At 38.6% G+C, this 19,690-nt stretch overlaps 1 protein-coding gene across 5 annotated transcripts in view; it reads right to left on the bottom strand.

The window, feature by feature from the left end:
* Positions 1-19,690, bottom strand: part of TRIM33 (tripartite motif containing 33) — a 155,245-nt gene that overhangs the window by 58,804 nt on the left and 76,751 nt on the right. For all 5 annotated transcript variants that reach the window (XM_082368903.1, XM_082368905.1, XM_082368902.1 and 2 more), the window contains exons 2-4: positions 18,731-18,849; positions 18,168-18,312; positions 17,872-18,004 (exon numbers count right to left, since the gene is read on the bottom strand). In XM_082368903.1, coding sequence (XP_082225029.1) covers positions 17,872-18,004; positions 18,168-18,312; positions 18,731-18,849 — 397 coding nt within the window. The remainder of the gene's footprint in view (positions 1-17,871; positions 18,005-18,167; positions 18,313-18,730; positions 18,850-19,690) is intronic.

Genomic DNA, 19,690 nt, shown 5'->3' with positions numbered 1-19,690 from the left:
GCCTATCCTGTCCTAACAAAGCCTAAAATAAAGCCTTCACAAGATCTTCCAAGAAATAGATTTTAGAAGTTTAGAGGGGCTTGGGAAATACCTTGGCTTTCCACAGATCCTTCCTAACAAAGGATAAAACCAAGCTTACACATGATCAGCCAGTAATTTAACTGCCTGCTAGAACAACAATCAACAGTCTGCAGAGGAAGATAAAAGAATTCAGAGTTTCTATAATATATCATCCACAATGTCCAAATCTCAATTAAAAATCACTAGGTATTCCAAGAAACAGGAAAGTATGACTCAAAGTAAAGAAAAACATATTCAATAGGCACTGTCACCAAGATAGTCCAAATGCTATATTTAGCAAAGACCTCAAATGGGCTACTGGATATTTATTTAAAATTTAAATGAAAACAGGTTCTTAATGAATGAACTGATAATAAGTCCCAGCAGAGAAATAGAAAGTATTTTAAAAAATGGAAATTCTAGAAAAGTATAATAATTGAAATGAAATAACTCACTGGATGGGTCTGGTAGCAAATGGGAGATGACTGAAGAAAGGGTGAGTGAAAATGAACACATATGAAAAGTTATAAAATCTGAAGAAGGGAGAGAATAGACTGAAGGAAAATGAACAAAGCCTCAGGGACCTGTGTGACAAAATCAAGGGTCTAACATACGTGTAACTGGTGTCCCAGAAGACAGTAAGAATGTGGAGAGAAAAATTTTTTTAAATGGCCAACCTTCCAAATTTGATGAAAACCATAAACTTATAGATACAAGAAGTTCAGTGAAACACACACAGGATGAACAGAATGAAATACATACCTAAAAACATCATGGTTCAAATGGTGAAGACCAAAGAAAATCTTGAAAGCAGCCAGAGAACTGTCAAACAACATTCAGGCAAGAACAGTATGAATGATATAATTAAAAACAAAGATGGCCAGAATACAAAGTAATGACAGCTTTTAAATGTTGAAAGAAGAAACTGTCAATCCAGAATTCTGTAAACAGTGCAAATATCCCTCCAAACTGAGGATGTTCCAATGAATGGAAGCTAAGAGTATTCATTGCCAACAGACCTACAAAACAAGAAATGCTGAAGAATATTCTTCAGGACTAAGGAACATGATAAAAGATGTAGAGAAACAGAAATTGTAATAAATGGGTAAATATAAAAGACTGGGTTTTTATTTTCTCTCCTCATAATCTCCTTAAGAGTCTAAACATTAAAAAAAACACTGGAAGGTAGGGTTTATAATGCATTTATGAATAAATGATACAGCATTAGTACAAAGGATGAGGATTTGATAAATGGAATTATTCTTTTGTAAGGTTATTTGTGAAGTGAGAAATAGTACAATATTTTAAGTAGGCTTTAAGTTAAAGCTGCGTATCATTAGCCCTAGAGCAATCACTGAAAATAATAAAGAGGTACACCTTAAAAAGCCAAAAGTGAATACAAAATGAAATACCAAAAAAGTTTTAACTTAAAAGATGGCAGGAAAGAAACAACAGAACAAAACACAAGAGAAAATAAAAAACAAAAAGTTAAGCCTAACCTTATCACTAAATACATTAAATGTAACAGGATTAAACATTCCAATTAAAAGAGCAAGAGCTTCCAATTAAAAGAGAGAGCAAGGAGCCCTCAACTATTTATGCAATAAAAATACACAACATGGGCTTCCCTGGTGGCGCAGTGGTTGAGAATCTGCCTGCCAATGCAGGGGACACGGGTTTGAGCCCTGGTCTGGGAAGATCCCACATGCCGCGGAGCAACTAGGCCCGTGAGCCACAACTACTGAGCCTGCGTGTCTGGAGCCTGTGCTCCGCAACAAGAGAGGCTGCGATAGTGAGAGGCCCACGCACCGCGATGAAGAGTGGTCCCCGCTTGCCGCCACTAGAGAAAGCCCTCGCACAGAAACGAAGACCCAACACAGCCAAAAATTAAAAAAAAAAAAAAAATACACAACATATAATTGATAATTCCTATATTCAGGCAGCTCTACTACCTCTTTTTTTCCTCTATCTATATTAACAAATATTTGTTCAATAGATGAAATGTCTAAATTTGTGTCAAATACTGTTATAGGCTCCTGGGACTTAGTGAACAAAACAAAGACACCTACCCTCATGAAGCTTACATTCTAATGGGAAGAACACAAAAAATAAAAACAAGCTATAAATTATAGAATATGTTTAGAAGGTGATAAGTGCTCTATATAAAAAAATACAGAGCAGGATAAGGCAGATTAGGAGTGATGGGGCAAATTGCAATTTTAAATACAGTGATCAGAGTAGATCTCACTGGCAAAGTTACATTTAAACAGAGACTTGACGGATATATGAAAGTTAGCTATGCAAATGGGTGGAGCAAGAAAGTTCTAGTTAGAGAAAATAGGCAGGTAACAGCATCTCTGGCATGTTTTAGAATCAGCAAGAAAGCCAGTGTAGCTGTAGCAGAGTGAGAGGTAAGAATAGTAACAGATGAAATGCGTGTATATAGGCCTCTATAAGGAATCTGACTTTTACTCTTATTGAACAGGAGAACCACTACTTTTGGGCAGGAAAGTGACACAGTCTGATTTGAGATTCATTCTAGTGGTTCTGTTAAGAATAAACTGAAAAGGGACAATATGAGAAGCATGGGGATGGTTTAGGAGACTACTGTAGTAATCCATACAGGAAATGATGGTGGCTGAGACCAGGCTAGTAGCAATGGAGCTAACAGCAATGAGGTAGTAGAAGTTGTGGGATCTGGGGATATATTTTAAAGGTGGAGCCAAAAAGATGTTCTGATATGTTTGGGTTTGGGTTTGGGTATGAGAAAACAGTGGAGTCAAGGATGATGCCAAGATTTCTGGCCTATGCAACAGAAAAAATGCAATTGCAACAAATTGAAATGGGGCAAGGCTGCCAGGGAAAAAGGTTGGGAGAAGGTATCAGTTCAGTTTTGGATAAACAGTTGACCCGTGAACAATGCAGAGGTTAGAGACCCCAACTGACAGTGCAGTCGAAAATCCAAGTACTGACTTTGCAGTTGACCTTCTCATCCATGATTCCACATCTGCGGATTCAACCAACCTTGGATTGTGTAGCACTGTAGTATGTATTTAGTGAAAAAAATCCACATATAAGTGGACCCACACAATTCAAACCTGTGCTGTTAAATGGTTCACTGTATTATATGAGAAAGCAGACACTCATGTAGAGATGTTACAGTCTGTAGAACAGACAAATCTGAAAGTTCAGGAGAGAGTACTAAGCCAGAAATAGGAATTTGAACATCACCAGCATATGGATGGTATTTAAAGCCATAAGACTGTAGTTGTAGATCATGGAGTAAGGCCTGGCACATTCAAAATTAGGAATCCAGAAAAATGAGCAAATGAGACTAAGAAGTAATCAGCATGGTAAAAGGAAAACTGAAAGAATGTGGTCTCCTGGTAGCAAAGTAAATGAAATGTATTAAGGGAATGATCAGCCATGTCAAATGTTGCTGATATATAAGGTATTAAGATGATGACTGAGAAATGACCTCTAGGTTTGGTAATGCAATGGTTATTGGTGACCTTGAAAAGAACACTGTTGGGAAAATGCTGATAGTCAAATATGTATATTTAAGAGAATGGGACAGGAGAAAATGGAGACCATGGTTATAAGCAATACTTTCAAAAAGTTTTGCTGCAAAGAGCAACAGGGGCCGTTGCTAGCAGGGAAAGTAGGTTAAAGATAAATTCTTGTGTTTTCCTTCATTTTAAAGATGGAAGAAAAAATAGCAGAATATTGAAATACTGATGGGAGTGCTGCTAGAGACTGAACAAACTGAAACCGGCAGAGAAAAGGCCAAACTGCTGAAGCAATGTCCCTAGCTACATAAAATGAGATGGAATCTAAGTGTGTATTAATTGGAGCAACTGGCTTTATAGAGGAAGAGAGTTTAATTAAGATAAGACAGAAATGTAGAAATGTGGGTACAACTGTTTACAGAAAAGTAAATGTGGTAGAGGGAGTCTGCACAAGTACTCTTTTGATTGTTTCATTTTTCTCAATAAAGTAGGAAGCAATACGAATATTTGGGAGTGAGAATAGAGGGTGAAAGTTGGACATTTAAGACAGAAAAGGTGTGAATGCACAGTACGATTGCCAGGCAACATTAGGGTCTATCTGAGGTTAAGTGGTCATGAATTGAGAGTGAGGCCAGCTGGGGTCATTATGTGTTTTTTCTCCTGTGATATTCAACTGCATAAGCGAAGCATGATAGAAGTTGAGTTTAATCAGGATGGTGGTTTTGCCAAGGGAGTTCAACCAAGTGGGATATGGGAGTCAAGGCTAAAAGCAAGGGAGTGAAAATGATTAGCCATTAAATTAAACTGAAAATGGGTTAAGTGAGAATATAAAGAAATGAGGTAAAGTGAAAGGGTAGTACAATCAATGGATTAAAATAAGTCACTGTATGGTGAATAACTGCTGAAGTCTGGTACTGAGCAGAATGAGCTAGAATGATGGGATATGTGTTTACAAAGAGGAATGCTTAAAACTGAACATAATTATTGGAAATGTCAAGGTCTAGTATATGGTCTCAGGTGTGAGTGGCAATGTAGAGGGCATAAATCTTAGAAAGGAGTTCAAAAAACAAAGACCAGAGTGTCAGAAGGATCGAATCTAAGTATATTAAAATTGCCAGGAATTAAGACAATAATAGAATACCACAGATTGCCACTGCATTAGGAACTAAAATCTGTAAGAGATAAAGTGGAATGACCCAAGGGTTTTATGGGACAGTATCAATGAGGGACAGGAACGATGGCACTTGAGATTAACATTTAGAGATTTTTCAGGGAGGAAGGAGGAAGAATGGTCTAAAAAATAGCAAAGAGAAGACCTACCTCACATCTCCAGGCCTAGTAATACATGGGATGTCAAACAAAAAACAGCCACCAGTTAAAAATACTGCAGAGGAAGCAATGTCCTAGAGCCCTGTTTCCATTACAGCAAAGGAGGTACAGAAAGGGATCAAAAAAGAGGTTGAAGATATAGAAATCCTGCTGATGACAAACCATGAATCACAGAGAACAAAGTAGCAGAAACTGCCACGTGGGAGCCTTATGGGAATTAAAGCATGGCAGATGAGGGGAGACCTGGGAGTGTGGGGCTTTTCTTGGATGACAAATAGGGATAAAGAACATAATAATATTAGTCCTAGCAGATTTAAAGCAGAAAATAATGGAGAAATTGCAAATATTGGTGGTAAACAGGGGTGGGGCCTAGGGCTTTCTCTTTTAATCTGTTAATGGAGAAGAAATTCTAGTTCTAGCAAGTCAACCACATCTTCACTCCAGATGAGGATAGAAGAGTCAGAATTGTGTGGTCTTAGAATGTGAAGGTTTAGTCATGACCCTCATTTCGGGAGACGCAAACTCACTCCAAATGTATATGTTACATCTTGCCTCATGATGACAGAGTGAAGGGAACAGAGAAGTTCTGAGAAGGTACACTGAGTGTGAGGACCTTCTCCATTTGTGATGAGGGGGGCAGAAGGTCTATGGGATGCCTTCCAAAACGACAGGCCTTTACTAAATAGCTTTATCAATTAAACAGTTAAGAATTCAACACATACCACCATCCTCCCTACTTCTATCAAGCCCAATCTGAGTTTATCATAAAATAGTCAGTGTTTATATTACTACAAGGTCTCAAATTTAATATGGCCAAAACTTAACTATCAACTCCCTAAATACACCTAACAAACCATGTCTTCCCACAGTCTTCCACACCTCAGTAAATTCAATCCTAATCGTCCATTACTCTTGGTAAACTGAAAGCCAAAACTCTTGGTGTTATTGGTATCTCATACAACCCATATATCAGCAAATCCACATTATCATTTTCAGGCATCAAATCCAAGTTCAAAATATATTTAGAACTGGATTATATCTTAATATCTCCAGTGTTAGTCTAAAACACCATTATTTCTTGCCAAAATTATTGAGAACAACCTCCTATCTTAATCTCATGATTCTGTCCTTGCTGTTTCTTTAATCTCTCCTCACTAGAGCTAGTGCGATCCTTTTAAAACAATCAGTCAAATTATTCCACTGCTCAAAAGCCTGAGCATTTGACTCAGAGTGAAAAGCAACATTCTTACCATAACCTACAAAGCACTAAATAATTTGGCCCTTCCTGCCCCTGACCTCATCTGATAGCAATCTTCCCCTTGTTAACTGCACTCAGACCATACAGTTACTCAAAGATGTCAAATATGCTACTATCTCTGGCCCTTTGCCCTTGCTTTCTCTCTACTTGAAGCATGCTCCTCACTGCCAAATTTAAGCAAGTCCTGCTCCCATTCTTCCTTCAGTCTCTACTCAAATCCCACTTCATCACCGAAGCCTTTTGAAACCACCCTAATTTAAAACAAAAACCTACAAACCTGCATGCTCACATGCTCTGTTCCAAATTCCCAGCTTTATTTTTCTCTATGACAATTACCACCTGATATATTCACTATTTGTTTGACTCTACCATGAAAAATTAAGTCCTTGGGGACAGTGACTTCACTTTGTTCACTGAAATATACCATGCCTGGCACTCAATAAGCATGCAACTATTTGTTGAATTAATAAATGATTGTAAACATTGTCCAACGATGAGCCAAGGAGTATAATAAGAGTAATTTCTTTTCTTGAACTTTGTTTCTTTTGGAGTTGACTTAATTCTCAATGTACTGATTCCTAATGTTTCTCATGTTCCATCAGGTATGTCAAAAACTTGTCAATATTATTTTTCAAATGACCTAATATAACAAATTTAATAGAAGTGGTTCCATTTTTTTTCCTGGAGACATCCTTAATGGGGTCCTTAGTCCTCATGCTTCAGTCTAAACTAGCTCCTGCACAGCTGTCATTCTGGGCATTCCCATTCACTTTCTTGGTTTATTAACATTTCTGTGGATCACATTCTCTAATAGCTCTCCAGAAAGAGGTGTATGGGAGGCAGTTTCTGAATCCTTGCATGCTGAAGAATGTGTACATCTTACTCTCACATTGATTAATAGTTTAGATATAGAATTCTAGGTTGAAAATCTTTCCCTCTCACCCCACAACTTTTTTTTAAACATTTTTTTTTACCACCCCGCAACTTTTGAAGTTACAGTTCCAGCATCTTCTACCTCCTAGTATTACTATTTTTAAAGATCATATTTAGCTTTCCAATTCATTGCAGGTTACCTACTTCGATTCTTTGGAGACTCTGTTGATCTTCATTTTAAACCATAGCATATCGCCATTTTATGATGATAATACACAGCTTTGATAGAAGCCTTTTACTATCAGCATACTGGGCATTAAATGGGTCATTTCAGATTGGCAATTCTAGGTTCGTAGGAGAATTTCTTGAATTATTTATTTGATAATTTCTTTCATTTCTTTTTCTATAATTTGTACTAGCTGGCAGTTGATCTCTTGTAATTTTTAAATCTTTTTAAAATCTTTTTGTCTTATTTTCTAGGAGACTAAATAGAATTTATCTACCAAACCTATTGATTTTTTTCACCTATCATACTTCCAAGAGCTCTTTCTTATTTTAATTTTTTTTGGGGGGGGGGGTGCCGCATTGCTCGGCATGTGGGATCTTAGCTCCCTGAACAGGCATCAAACCCGACCAGGGATCGGACCTGTACCCCCTGAAGTAGAAGCAGAAGCGTGAAGTCTTAACCACCTGACCTCTGGGGAAGTCCCTTCAATTACTCCTTTTGTGGAGATTCTGTCCTTAATTTGTGACCAATAGCTTGCCATTTTTCAGAACATCATAATTTTTATTTCACACTTCCTTTTGCTCCTGTATTATGTTATGTCCTTTCATGTGGGCAGCTGTGTCAATCAGAAACATGTACAGCTGTAGGGACTAATAGTGGCTCATATAACAAGACCAAATGTAGGCAGTTGATGGTGTTAGTTTAACAACATCAAAGTTAGAATCACTGAGATGATCTTGGCTTTATCCTCATGAGTATATAATGGTGTCAGAATTCCAGGCATCCCATCCAAATTCAAGGAAGGAAAAAGGAGGAAGATGGATGACACCAGCAACATCTGTCCCTTTTGTCAGGAAGGTAAAAACTTTCAGAAAATCACCCTCTAAACAGAATTCTGTTTCTATTTTGGGGGCATAAACTGTGGATCAGAGGTACCCTAACGCCAGGAATGCTGAGGAAGGAAATACTTAGCTTTTATAGTCTCTATATTTGAAGCCAGACAAGAGATAGAGAAGTTGAGAATTCTCAACTATCCCACAATGGATGGCATATGACAGTGGCTCTCATCAAATGTCAGATGATCCTTCCATCCATTCATATCCTTTTATATTTAAATATACTTTAATATTTTAGTATTTACTTATTTATTTGGCTGCACTGGGTCTTAGTTGCGGCACACAGGATCTTCTTTTTTAAATACTTTTTAAAAAATATTTATTTATTTATTTTTAAAATTTTTGGCTGTGTTGGGTCTTCGTTTCTGTGCGAGGGCTTTCTCTAGTTGTGGCAAGCGGGGGCCACTCTTCATCGCGGTGCGCGGGCCTCTCACTATCGGCGGCACACAGGATCTTCGTTTCGACATGCAAACTCTTAGTTGAGGCATGTGGGATCTAGTTTCCTGATCAGGGATCAAACCCAGGCCCCCTGCACTGGGAATGGGAGTCTTAGCCACTGGATGACCAAGAAGTCCCTAAATATACTTTAAAACTGCTCAGAATCACTTGTGAAAGAGAGAGCAGAACTTATGAACTGATGGGCTTCACTGTAAGGCAATCTTTTTCATCAGAAATGAACCCCAAATGGCAACATTAGGAGGCCTCTTCTAATTATTCACTTTCTCCAGAGAGTGACAAAGCCTCTAATTCCAGAAAGCAGAGTAGGGAAGAATAGTAAAATGGAAAAGTTCACTACTGGCAATCTGGAAGCAAATCGAGGTAAGTGAACGTCTCAGTTTATTGTGCAGATTGATCCTTTAATCTCCCCAATTTCAGCCAAGTACCTCATCCCCACCCTCAATCTAGACCTAATATCCCCAAGTCCAGGGCCTCTGATTTTACTTATCCAGAGAATAAGCCCAACTTTTGTGATACCTATCACCTCTAGATCCTGAGCCACCATAGGTTTCTGGGAAATAAATCAAGTGGCTTCCTTTATATCTCATTCGCATGCCCTTGGGTTGTAGTTGGCTCAACTCTACTAGGTAAATTATCAGATCCAACGAATATTCAATCCATTTCCCTGGTTTTGAAAAATTAACTGAAACCTCTATTGGTGTCTCTTCTCTCATTCTTGTCCTTTATAAGTCTATACATTTTTTATTCATTTACTGTGAAGAGAATTACTAGAAGGAGGAGGGATAACATCATGGTTTAGCTAGAAACCATGAAGTGCTTTGAGGTACAAAATTTCATAAAGTTCTATAGATGCTTTCCTTTTTGAAAACAACTTACGAGGCCATAAAGAAAACCAAAGATCTCAATAAAGTGTTTTTTTTAAAAAGAAAAGAAATAGGGAATTCCCTGGTGGTCCAGTAGTTAGGACTCAGGGCTTCCACTGCTGAGGGCCCAGGTTCAATCCCTGGTCGGGGAATTCCCACAAGCCGCCCAGCATGGCCATAAATAAATGAAATGTAACAGACTATTATTGAGCCCTTACTGTGTTAAGCACTTTACAGGTACAATTCTCAACTCAGTCCTCACAGCCATCTTATAAGGAAGGTACTACATTTTCTCCGTTTGAAGATACACACTCGCACACACACACACACCAAAGTTTGTTATCTGTATCACTATACTATGCAACAATCACCTTTAAAAGGGTAGGTGGGTGGCAGGGGACCCAAAATTCTTATATAGAGTAGGTAAGTCAATAATGATTCTGGAATGAGGCTAAATTTTAATCAAAGAAAAATTCACGGGCTTCCCTGGTGGCTCAGCGGTTAAGAATCCTCCTGCCAATGCAGGGGACACAGGTTTGAGCCCTGGTCCGGGAAGATCCCACATGCCGCAGAGCAACTAAGCCCATGAGCCACAACTACTGAGCCTGCGCTCTAGAGGCCGCGAGCCACAACTACTGAGCCCACGTGCCACAACTACTGAAGCCTGTGTGCCTAGAGCCTGTGCTCTGCAACAAGAGAAGCCACTGCAATAAGAAGCCTACGCACCGCGACGAAGAGTAGCCCCTACTTGCCGCAACTAGAGAAAGCCTGTGCACAGCAATGAGACCCGATGCAGCAATAAATAAATAAATAGATAAATAAATAAATAAATGAAAAATTCACATCTTTTTGATAAAGTCAAGATTCAACATAAACTAAAAGAAGTACAACGAAATAAAGCTAAGCAAAGAATAAAAATAAAAGAGAACTCTGAGAGTTAGAATACTTAAAAAAAGAATAAACAATTTCAAAAACTGGATCACTAAAATGACCAATAGGGACTTCCCTGGGTCCAGTGGTTAAGAATTCACCTTTCAATGTAGGGGGTGCAGGTTCGATCCCTGGTCAGGGAGGTAAGATCCCACATGCCTCGTAGCCAGAAAACCAAAATATAAAACAGAGCAATATTGTAACAAATTCAGTAATGACTTTAAAAATGGTCCACAACAAAAAAATCTTAAAAAAATAAAATAAAATGACCAATAAGAGACTCAAATCTATGGCTAGGCTAATAAAGAATAAGGAAATAAACTCAGCTATTCAACATTATAAACAAGAAAGAGATAGAAACACAGATTTTTGTAAAATCTTTATGGTCTATTTCTAAGCAAGTATGTTTTTATTTTTTTTATTTTTATTTATTTTTAAACTTTTCTTAATGGCTTTTTTAAAAAAATTATTTATTTATTTTATTTATTTATTTTTGGCTGCATTGGGTCTTCGTTGCTGTGTGTGGGCTTTCTCTAGTTGCAGCGAGCGGGGGCTACTCTTCGTTGTGGTGGGTGGGCTCTAGGCGCATGGGCTTCAGTAGTTGCGGCACACGGGCTCAGTAGTTGTGCCTCGCGGGCCCTAGAGCACAGGCTCAGTAGTTGTGGCTCACGGGCTTAGTTGCTCCGCAGCACGTGGGATCTTCCCACACCAGGGCTCAAACCCGTGTCCCCTGCAATGGCAGGCGGATTCTTAACCACTGCAACATCAGCGAAGCCCGCAAGTATGTCTTTAAAACCTCTACTAAATGGTGGGGTTTTCTAAGAAAATATATATTATCATAATTGCATGAGTGACTCACGAAGAGGTGGGAAACCCAACTTGATCAATAAGCATGTGAGAAGCTAAGCCCCTTAAAGAACTAGCCCTAAAAGGCCTGAAGTCCAGACCGGGAAACGGGGTGGGTAAGATGGAACGAAAGTGTTAGGGAAGACAAGACACAGAAGTAAACTGGCTTTTAGAAATAGTTCTCCTGACAGTGTTCTGTAAGTTAAGAAATAGCATTTGTAAAGGCAGAGAAGTTTAAAACAGGGGGTTACATACTGTAAGAGTGCAAATAGGAGATAACAGATTGTGTACTAAAGAATTTAACCTTGCCCAAAGAGAAGTCTGGCCTTTGCCCTCAGCAGCTGGGAGGGCATCTCTAAGCCCTTGAAATGTACTGTCTGACAAAAGTATCTTTGTTTACTTGGGGCCTTAGGCCATATGCTAATGATATGATTTATGGTAGGGTCTTCAGGTCACACAGTATCAGCTCAACCTCAGAAGGGGCTGGAAACCAGTCAATCACGTGGCCAGTGAACTACATCTACATGACAGAGTTCCAAAAAAAATTCTGGACACCAAGGCTCATGCAAGCCTCCTTGGTTGGCAATATTCTCTTCATGCTGTCACACATCATTGCTAGGAGGAGTTAACTACATTAAGAATTCCACTGAGGGGGCTTCCCTGGTGGTCCAGTGGGTGGGACTCCCCACTCCCAGCACTGGAGTCCCGGGTTCAATCCCTGGTCAGGGAACTAGACCCTGCACGCATGCTGCAGCTAAGGGTTGGCATGCCACAACTGAAGATCCCATACGCCGCAGCTGGGACTCAGCGCAGCCAAAATAAATGGATGAATAAATAAATATTAAACAAAAAAAAAGAATTCCACTGAGAAGACACAACTGGGAGTTCCACATTTAGAACTCTCCTAGACTACTCTGCTCCATGTCTTTCCCTTGGATGATTTTAATCTGTATCCTTTCACTGTAATAAATGTTAACTGTCAGTATACATCTTTCAGTGAGTTCTAAGAAATGAATGAATCTGAGGGTAGTCTTAAGAAATCCTGAACTTGCAACTGGTGTCAGAAGTGAGAATGAATAAGATAAATTAAAAAAAAAAAACAAAAAGGAAGCGCGAATGGTTTTGGGGACCCCCAAATTCTGCAGTTGGTGTCAGAAGTGAGGGAGGACCCGTGAATTGTTCCCTAACTTCATAGTTGGCGTCAAAAGTGAGATTCACTAGAACCATCCTGACTCATTGAAACTTTTGGTTGGGAAGAGGAAGGAAAAGATGACAAGGGTTATGAACCTTTGATTCCTGGATGACTATCTAGTCACTCATGGTATGGAACTACAGCTGCAGTTATTAGAGGTAAAAGTTACCAACAGAAAGAACTTAGAAACTGTAGCTCCAACTCCCTAGGAGCTGACTCCCTGGATAAACAAGGAAATGCAAACTAATAAGAAACAAGGTAATTAAACAATTCCTTGGTTACTGTTATCTGTAGCAGCTAAAATGAAGAGTGTACTGGGACAGATCCTGACACTGGCAAAGTTTAGATTTCAGCCAGTCTGAGCTACAGCCACTAGCCTCAGGGCCATTCCAAAGGGAAAAATTATGCTGGGCAAATAGACAGCACCTCTATGACTTCCAGTCACAAAGTAGTCTGGTTGAGGAAAGACAAAATCAAGAAACTAATGAAACCAGAGTTTACAATGCTAAGGAATTATCTCATTTTGTGGATTGACATTGTATGCTTCCTGAAAAAAAACCTTTACTAAAATATTGTAAGAGTGACTGATTACTTAGAGGCAGTACTGTTGATTTTGAATGCTGCAGAATAGAACGGCAATGTTTGAGCTGATGCAGGACCCACAGCTCACTACGGAACCACAGATGGCTACACATAATCTAGACACACAGCAGGTGATTCCTAAGGGGACAGCTAGCTTGGTGGACTGGATAAAAGCCCCTGTGAAGTTTTTTTTACCCTCACAGGTGATTGCCCTTCTCCTATAAATGCCAAATAGAACTCCCCAGAAGAAGTGGCTGATATGCTTCTTACGCAAGCCAAGCCTGATTAGCATTATGCAGAGCAGGATGTTCCTCTACTGAGGATTAGCATTATGCAGAGCAGGACGTTCGTCTACTGAGTATGCCTCCTACTAAGGTCAAGGTAAATAATGTGATTAAGGGGGACCCTTGTACATGGGCACCCCCATGTAATTTTACTGCTGCAAAACCTAGCAATAATCTGAGAAGCCTTATTAGATTTGTCTCAGCTTTATGGGCCTTACAGATGTTAAGAAAACTATAGTGATTTATGAGAAAATAGGGAAAGACAAAGGGGAGAGTCAAGGGATTTACCCCAGCAGGATGGAAATCTTTAGGTGGCTGTTAAAAAGGGGGGGGGGGGGAGGGGAGGTGGTGAATAAAGCAGACAATGATGGGATTGAAACAAAGGTCTTAACGTAGCACTCTTGGAAGTTGGGTGGACCAATGGGAGCCACTGCTGGTCCCCAACATTAAAGGGCATTAAACAACTGTTGTATTTACCCCAGTATGAAGAAATTTTAAAAGCTGGGGGGCAAAGATGACAATGAGAAACCTGACCTTGTACTGCCTGGAGCAACGATTCCATGGATCAATCAACCTGAAAACTGAAGGAGAGGCCAGGATCTTCTGGCTCAAACCCCAGCTGGAAAACACAAGGCAATATGCACTTGTGTGGGTAAAATAGCCAGGGGGTGGATAAGAGACATTTCCGGGACTCCCTGACATGGGAGCCCAATGTGCTATGATTCTAAAACCTGCTGAAGACCTAATGGGAGCTAAGGTTAGACTGGGAGGAGAGGGATGGTTGATAGGATTAAGGTGATGAAAGTTGGAATATATGAACAGACTTTATGTGAAGTAGTTACATCTCTCCTTTATGTGACTATGTCATTGGAATGGATATTATGTCTGACTGGTACTGTAAAACAGAAGACATACAAGTTCACCTTCAGGTGAGTCTTGATTAGACATGGTACATGGAAACCACTAAAACTGTCCAAGTCCAGGGACTTCCCTGGTGGTCCGGTGGCTAAGACTCTGCGCTCCCAATGCAGGCAGCCTGGGTTTGATCCCTGGGTAAGGAACTAGATCCCACATGCCGCAACTAAGAGTTCGCATGCTGCTACTAAAGATCCCGCATGCTACAACTTGAAGATTCCCGCATGTCGCAACTTGGAAGATCCCACGTGCCACAACTAAGATCTGGCACAGCAAAATACATACATACATAAATATTTTTTTTAAACAAAAACTGTCCAAGTCCACAGAAGTTGTAGACCTGAGACAGTATAGGATACCTGATGGATAAAATGAGATTACAACTTTAATGACAAATTAGAAGCTGGAGTGCTAGTACCAATGAATTCTTTGTACAATAACCATGTGTAGCCTGTGAAAAAAGTAAATGTTTCATCAAGAGTAACAGCAGACTATTAAAGTTTGAATAAAGTAGTGCCACCATAGCATCAGCAGTCCTTGATATGGTTTCAACAATACAAAAAATATATACAGCAGACTAAAAAAGAGTGGCACTCAGTGACTGAACATGCAAATTTTTTTTTCTAACTCTGAAAAAGAGCCAACAGCAATTTTCCTTGATGTGGAAGGACCCTAATTTATGTTTACTATACTGCCACAGGGTTATTTCAATTCACCAGCTGACTGGTATGATTTGTTTAGAAGAGATTTAGACTTGATGCAGGTCCTGAGTGTAATAATATACTATTAATTTCATGATAATATCAGAAACTAAAGATGAAGGTAAGACTGACTCAGATGCAATGGCGACACACATGACCAACAGAGGCTGTTGCTAAATATAGCAAAAGTGCAAGGACCTGTCCAAACTGGTGAAATTCTTAGGAATAACCTAGGCAGGAGCCACCCATGACATTCCACAGGTGAAAAAAAATAAACTGCTTCTGCCACCTACCCCTAGAACTAAACAAGAAGCCAACATTTGGTTGGTATATTTGAATTTTGAAGAACACACACTCCATATCTGGGAATATTACCAGCACCAATCAATACAACTACCCAAAAGAAGGTCATATTTGAACGGGGGCCTAAACAAAGGCAGGCCACGTCTGAACTGCAAAAAAGCAGTCTTTCTCATGATGCTTTTGGGCCCCTGTGATCCACACTCGGACATGATTTTGGAAGTGTCAGCAACACGTACCTACGCAGACTGAAACTTATGGCAAAACCTCTCAGTGCCACTCAGCACAGACCCACCAGGATTTTGGACCAGAGAAGTTCTGGATACCATGGTAAAATATATGTCATTTAAGAGAAAATTACTAGCTTGCCATTCGGCACTGAGACTGACTCTATGATTGAAGGACACAAAATAACCATGAAACCTGAAATACTCATAATGTTTTGGGTGACAGGGGAACACTCTAATGAGGAAGGCAAGGCCCAGAAGCGTTCCACATAAACAGAGATGGTTTGTGCAGAACATGCGACCAGGAGGATGCAAAGAAGTATTTATTGTATGTATAAGCAGGTAGCTGGCCTCTTTTCCTCTAAATATAACTTTTGAACCACAGAGGAGCTGCTGAATGCTATGATCACATAGGTGGTGCTCTATAAAGTCTATTAACTAACAAAGAGCTGCTTGGTTTATGGATGGTGGTTCCAAGGTGAACAGAAAGCATCCTGTTTACAAGGCCACCACTCTAACTGAAGAAGGTATAAGTAATAACAAATCATATTAATGAGGTGGACTGCATGCTGTTATCCCCTATGTTTGGGTTTTTATTGAACTCTGCAGCTGGTATTAGAAGAGAGAGTGGTCTTGTGGACTGTTTCCTAACTTTTGTACAGATGATAAAGAGAAAGAATCTGGTAAGACTCAATAATGAAAACTTTGAACTTTGACTATGGGGTATCTTTGAAGGGTGTTTTTAAAGGGGGTGGGGTGGGTGGGGCTTAACTACATGTTAGCCAAATGATACTGGCAGCAATGTGGACAGAATGAATTTGACAATATAAAACTCAAAGTAGGGAGACTAGCTGTAAATGTGTTGTAGTAACAGGAACCTAAGCTTTTACGTCCAGTGCCATTGGTTCTGCCATAGTCTATCTAGGAAAACTACAGTGTGAACAAACGAAAGAAAAGGGAATAACATTCAAGAGATAATTAGGACTTGGATATGAGTAGTAAAGGAAAGTGGTGAAGGAAAGGGAAGAATGGATCATGGTTAAACTTTGAGAGGAGTGGTTGAAGCTATTCGTTCACAGGATATAGGATGTCATGTTCCTATTCTTTTTGTTTCGCACCATCAATGTAAAAAGCCATAAGAAATCTAAACGCTCAAAGATCTGACTGCAGCTGTGAGAAAGTAATTTAATGTCTTACTGAGATTACAAGACAAGGGTAACATTTGGACCTCAGGTGAAGGCATTCACAAGATTAGTCACCTCAAGCAAAACATTAGCCAATTCATAAGTAAGATGAGACATTTTGTAACAAAGGATACAAAAGTTTAAAGTAGCATTTCTACACAAATGTTCTGTAGAACAGTAAGAGGTGTCTTGAAAAAGAAAAAAGAGCATTACCTCTATGAGGTCAAGTTTGAAAGATTCCATACACTGTATTCTATATTCTGAATACCACATGGGAGAAAATGAGCATATGGGCTAAAATAGATCTAGAGTCCAAATGCCTGTGTTCAAAACCTGGCTCTACCACTTATGGGGACACCTTGTACAGATTACTAAAGCTTTCTGTGAGAACTCTCGTTCACCTTTAAAACAGTCAGGATATCAGTACCAACACTGCATGGGTGGTTGGTGTGAATTAAACAAACATGCACCATTAGGCAAACTGCCTGGCACAAACTACAGATGCAGTACTTGTTAGTGAACAGAATTAATGCATCCCCTTCTTTTAGAGGATTCCAAAAAATTCCAATGGCTCTAATGAACTAAAAGCTCTAAGACATCCTAGAGTTAAAAAACAAATATTTAAGTGTGGTTAATCAAACTTAACACCTGACTAGAAATTTCAGTACTTTCCAGAACAGTTCAGATATAACAGGCTGGTGATAAGTGAATACTATTGTATCCTGAGGGTAAAAGAAGGTTGAAATACAAAGCTATGTATTAATGAATTAGTAACTATGCTACTTAGATGCTTATAAATCCCTAGTTTTTCTACAAACTGTATATCCAATATGAAAGTATATTTATGCTTTGATGTTAAAATGGGTATCACTTAGCCACACGCATGGAAATATTACCTTTTAAGACGACAGCCCAGAGCCTAAATCCCATAGAACACTTGAAAAAAAGTATATCTGAACCAGAGGCATTGCATACAAAGAAATAATATAACTCCATTCTTGCAACCCAAATCCATGTACTTATACATTTTCAACAAATATCCATAAAACAATTAGATATGAATATGGAAACAATTAAATAATTTATCAAAAATATATCTTGCTCTAAGACATAAAACACACAAAACTGATAATTTTAAAATGCTAACAAAACTATAGAATAAATACTTGCTTTAAGAAAAATAATTTTACAAGAACTTTTTATAATATTTCTTGATAAGCAATTATGACTTCTGTACCTATGTTCTTTGTGTTCCAATAGCTGACAGTCTCTACATGTCAGCCTATCACATGTTTCACAGAAAAGTTTCAACTGTTCTTGTTTGTGTACAGGGCAGAAAACAGGGCGCTGACCAGATGCTCCAACAGACTCTGCAGTAAAATAAAACACATATTTTTAAACTAAACAAAATTTTTGTCTAACTTTCTAAATTCTTACTGATATTGGTATCAAAAGCTTATAAAGATAAGTAGAAATGCTATAGAGGCAAAAGAGGAAGATTAATAGTAATCATTAAAACTGCTTCTATCTTACCTGAGACATCTTCTTTCTTCCTGATCAAGTGATCTTTAGTGAATTTTACTCTTTGATGTGCTTCAATACATGTCTTACATAGCCACTCTCCACATTCTACACAAAAGCCAACTGCACTTGCATTGTCTTCACAACTAGTACATACCTAAAGGAGGAAATAAATACTAAGCTACATTAAATTTACAAAATACAGATCCACAAAATAAAAAGGTGAAAACTTTCTAACTTGCTCTCAAATATACTAATTCACTGTACCTAGAATAAAATTATTTTGTTATCCATTTCTCTTCAACAAAATCCTTTCCCATCCAGATCAAACATTCAGGTAGGTAAAAAAAAGTCTCAGAACACAAAATCTATACAAGATTTGAATCTTTAAGTAATGACTTTTAATCTCATTTAACCAGGTCTGAGGGTGTAGAATAAAGATATCCTTCATTTTCAATTTGAAAGATGAAACTAAGGCATAACTACCCTAAATTATGTAACAATTCAAGCATGTTTTCTTATAATTCATATTTTCATATCAAGATAGGAATATAAAGAAAAATTGAGAAGCATACCTGTTCTGATTTCTCATCAGAACTGCTAGGAGCTTCAGATGTATCTTTCACAAAATAATTATCCACAAGGTCTATCTGTCTGCATTCTTGGCGGCATACTGGGCACCGTATTACACCAACTACAACACAAAACAACAACATTAAGAAATATTCTTCAGAAAAAATAAGGAAATTGTACACGATGCCTACATGGGAACTACTCATTCATATATCATAGACAAGAACAAAGAAATGAGCATTAAGAGCTGAGTAAAATAAGTTATTCCACTAAGTTATTACATTGGGGAAAAATGATACCTTATTTAGGAAGATAAAATAAGCATTAATATGCAAAAAAACTTTAAGGTGCTTCGTTATTACAATATGTGGTTGCAATAACGGCCCCCAAAGATATCTAGGTCCTAATGCTTGGAAAACCTGTGTCACTTTATACAGCAAAGGAGATTTTGCGAGTGTGATTAAATTAAGGATCTTGAGATGGGTATGCTGTCCTGGATTATTTGATAGGCCATAAATGTCATCACAAGTGATCTAACAAGATGGAGGCAGAAGAAGATTAGACTACAGAAGAGGAGAAGGCAATTAACAATGAAAGCAGAGATTAGAGTAATGTGCTTTGGAGACAGAGACACAAGCCAAGGAATGCAGGTGGCTACTATAAGCTGGAAAAAAAGAAAAAGAAAAAGAAAATGGATTCTCTCCTCAGAGCCTCCAGAAGGAACAAGACCTGCCCACACTTTGACTCTAACACAGTAAAACTGGTTTCAAACTTCAGCTTTCAAGAACAGTAAGAAAATAAAATGTATGTTGTTTTAAGACACAAGTTTATGGCAATTCTGTTACAGCAGAAATAGAAATACACAATCTATCATCTTACAAATTGTGACTTTGTTCAAAACTACTTGAATTCATGCTAAAGTGGGAAGAAAGATCATCTGTGACTTAATCTGCTAGTGTTCT

This window comes from Balaenoptera borealis (assembly GCF_965194805.1).
Source record: "Balaenoptera borealis genome assembly, chromosome: 1".
Lineage (NCBI taxonomy): Eukaryota > Metazoa > Chordata > Mammalia > Artiodactyla > Balaenopteridae > Balaenoptera > Balaenoptera borealis.
The sequence above is the reverse complement of the archived record's forward strand: the minus strand, read 5'-3'. Positions and strand labels throughout refer to the sequence as shown.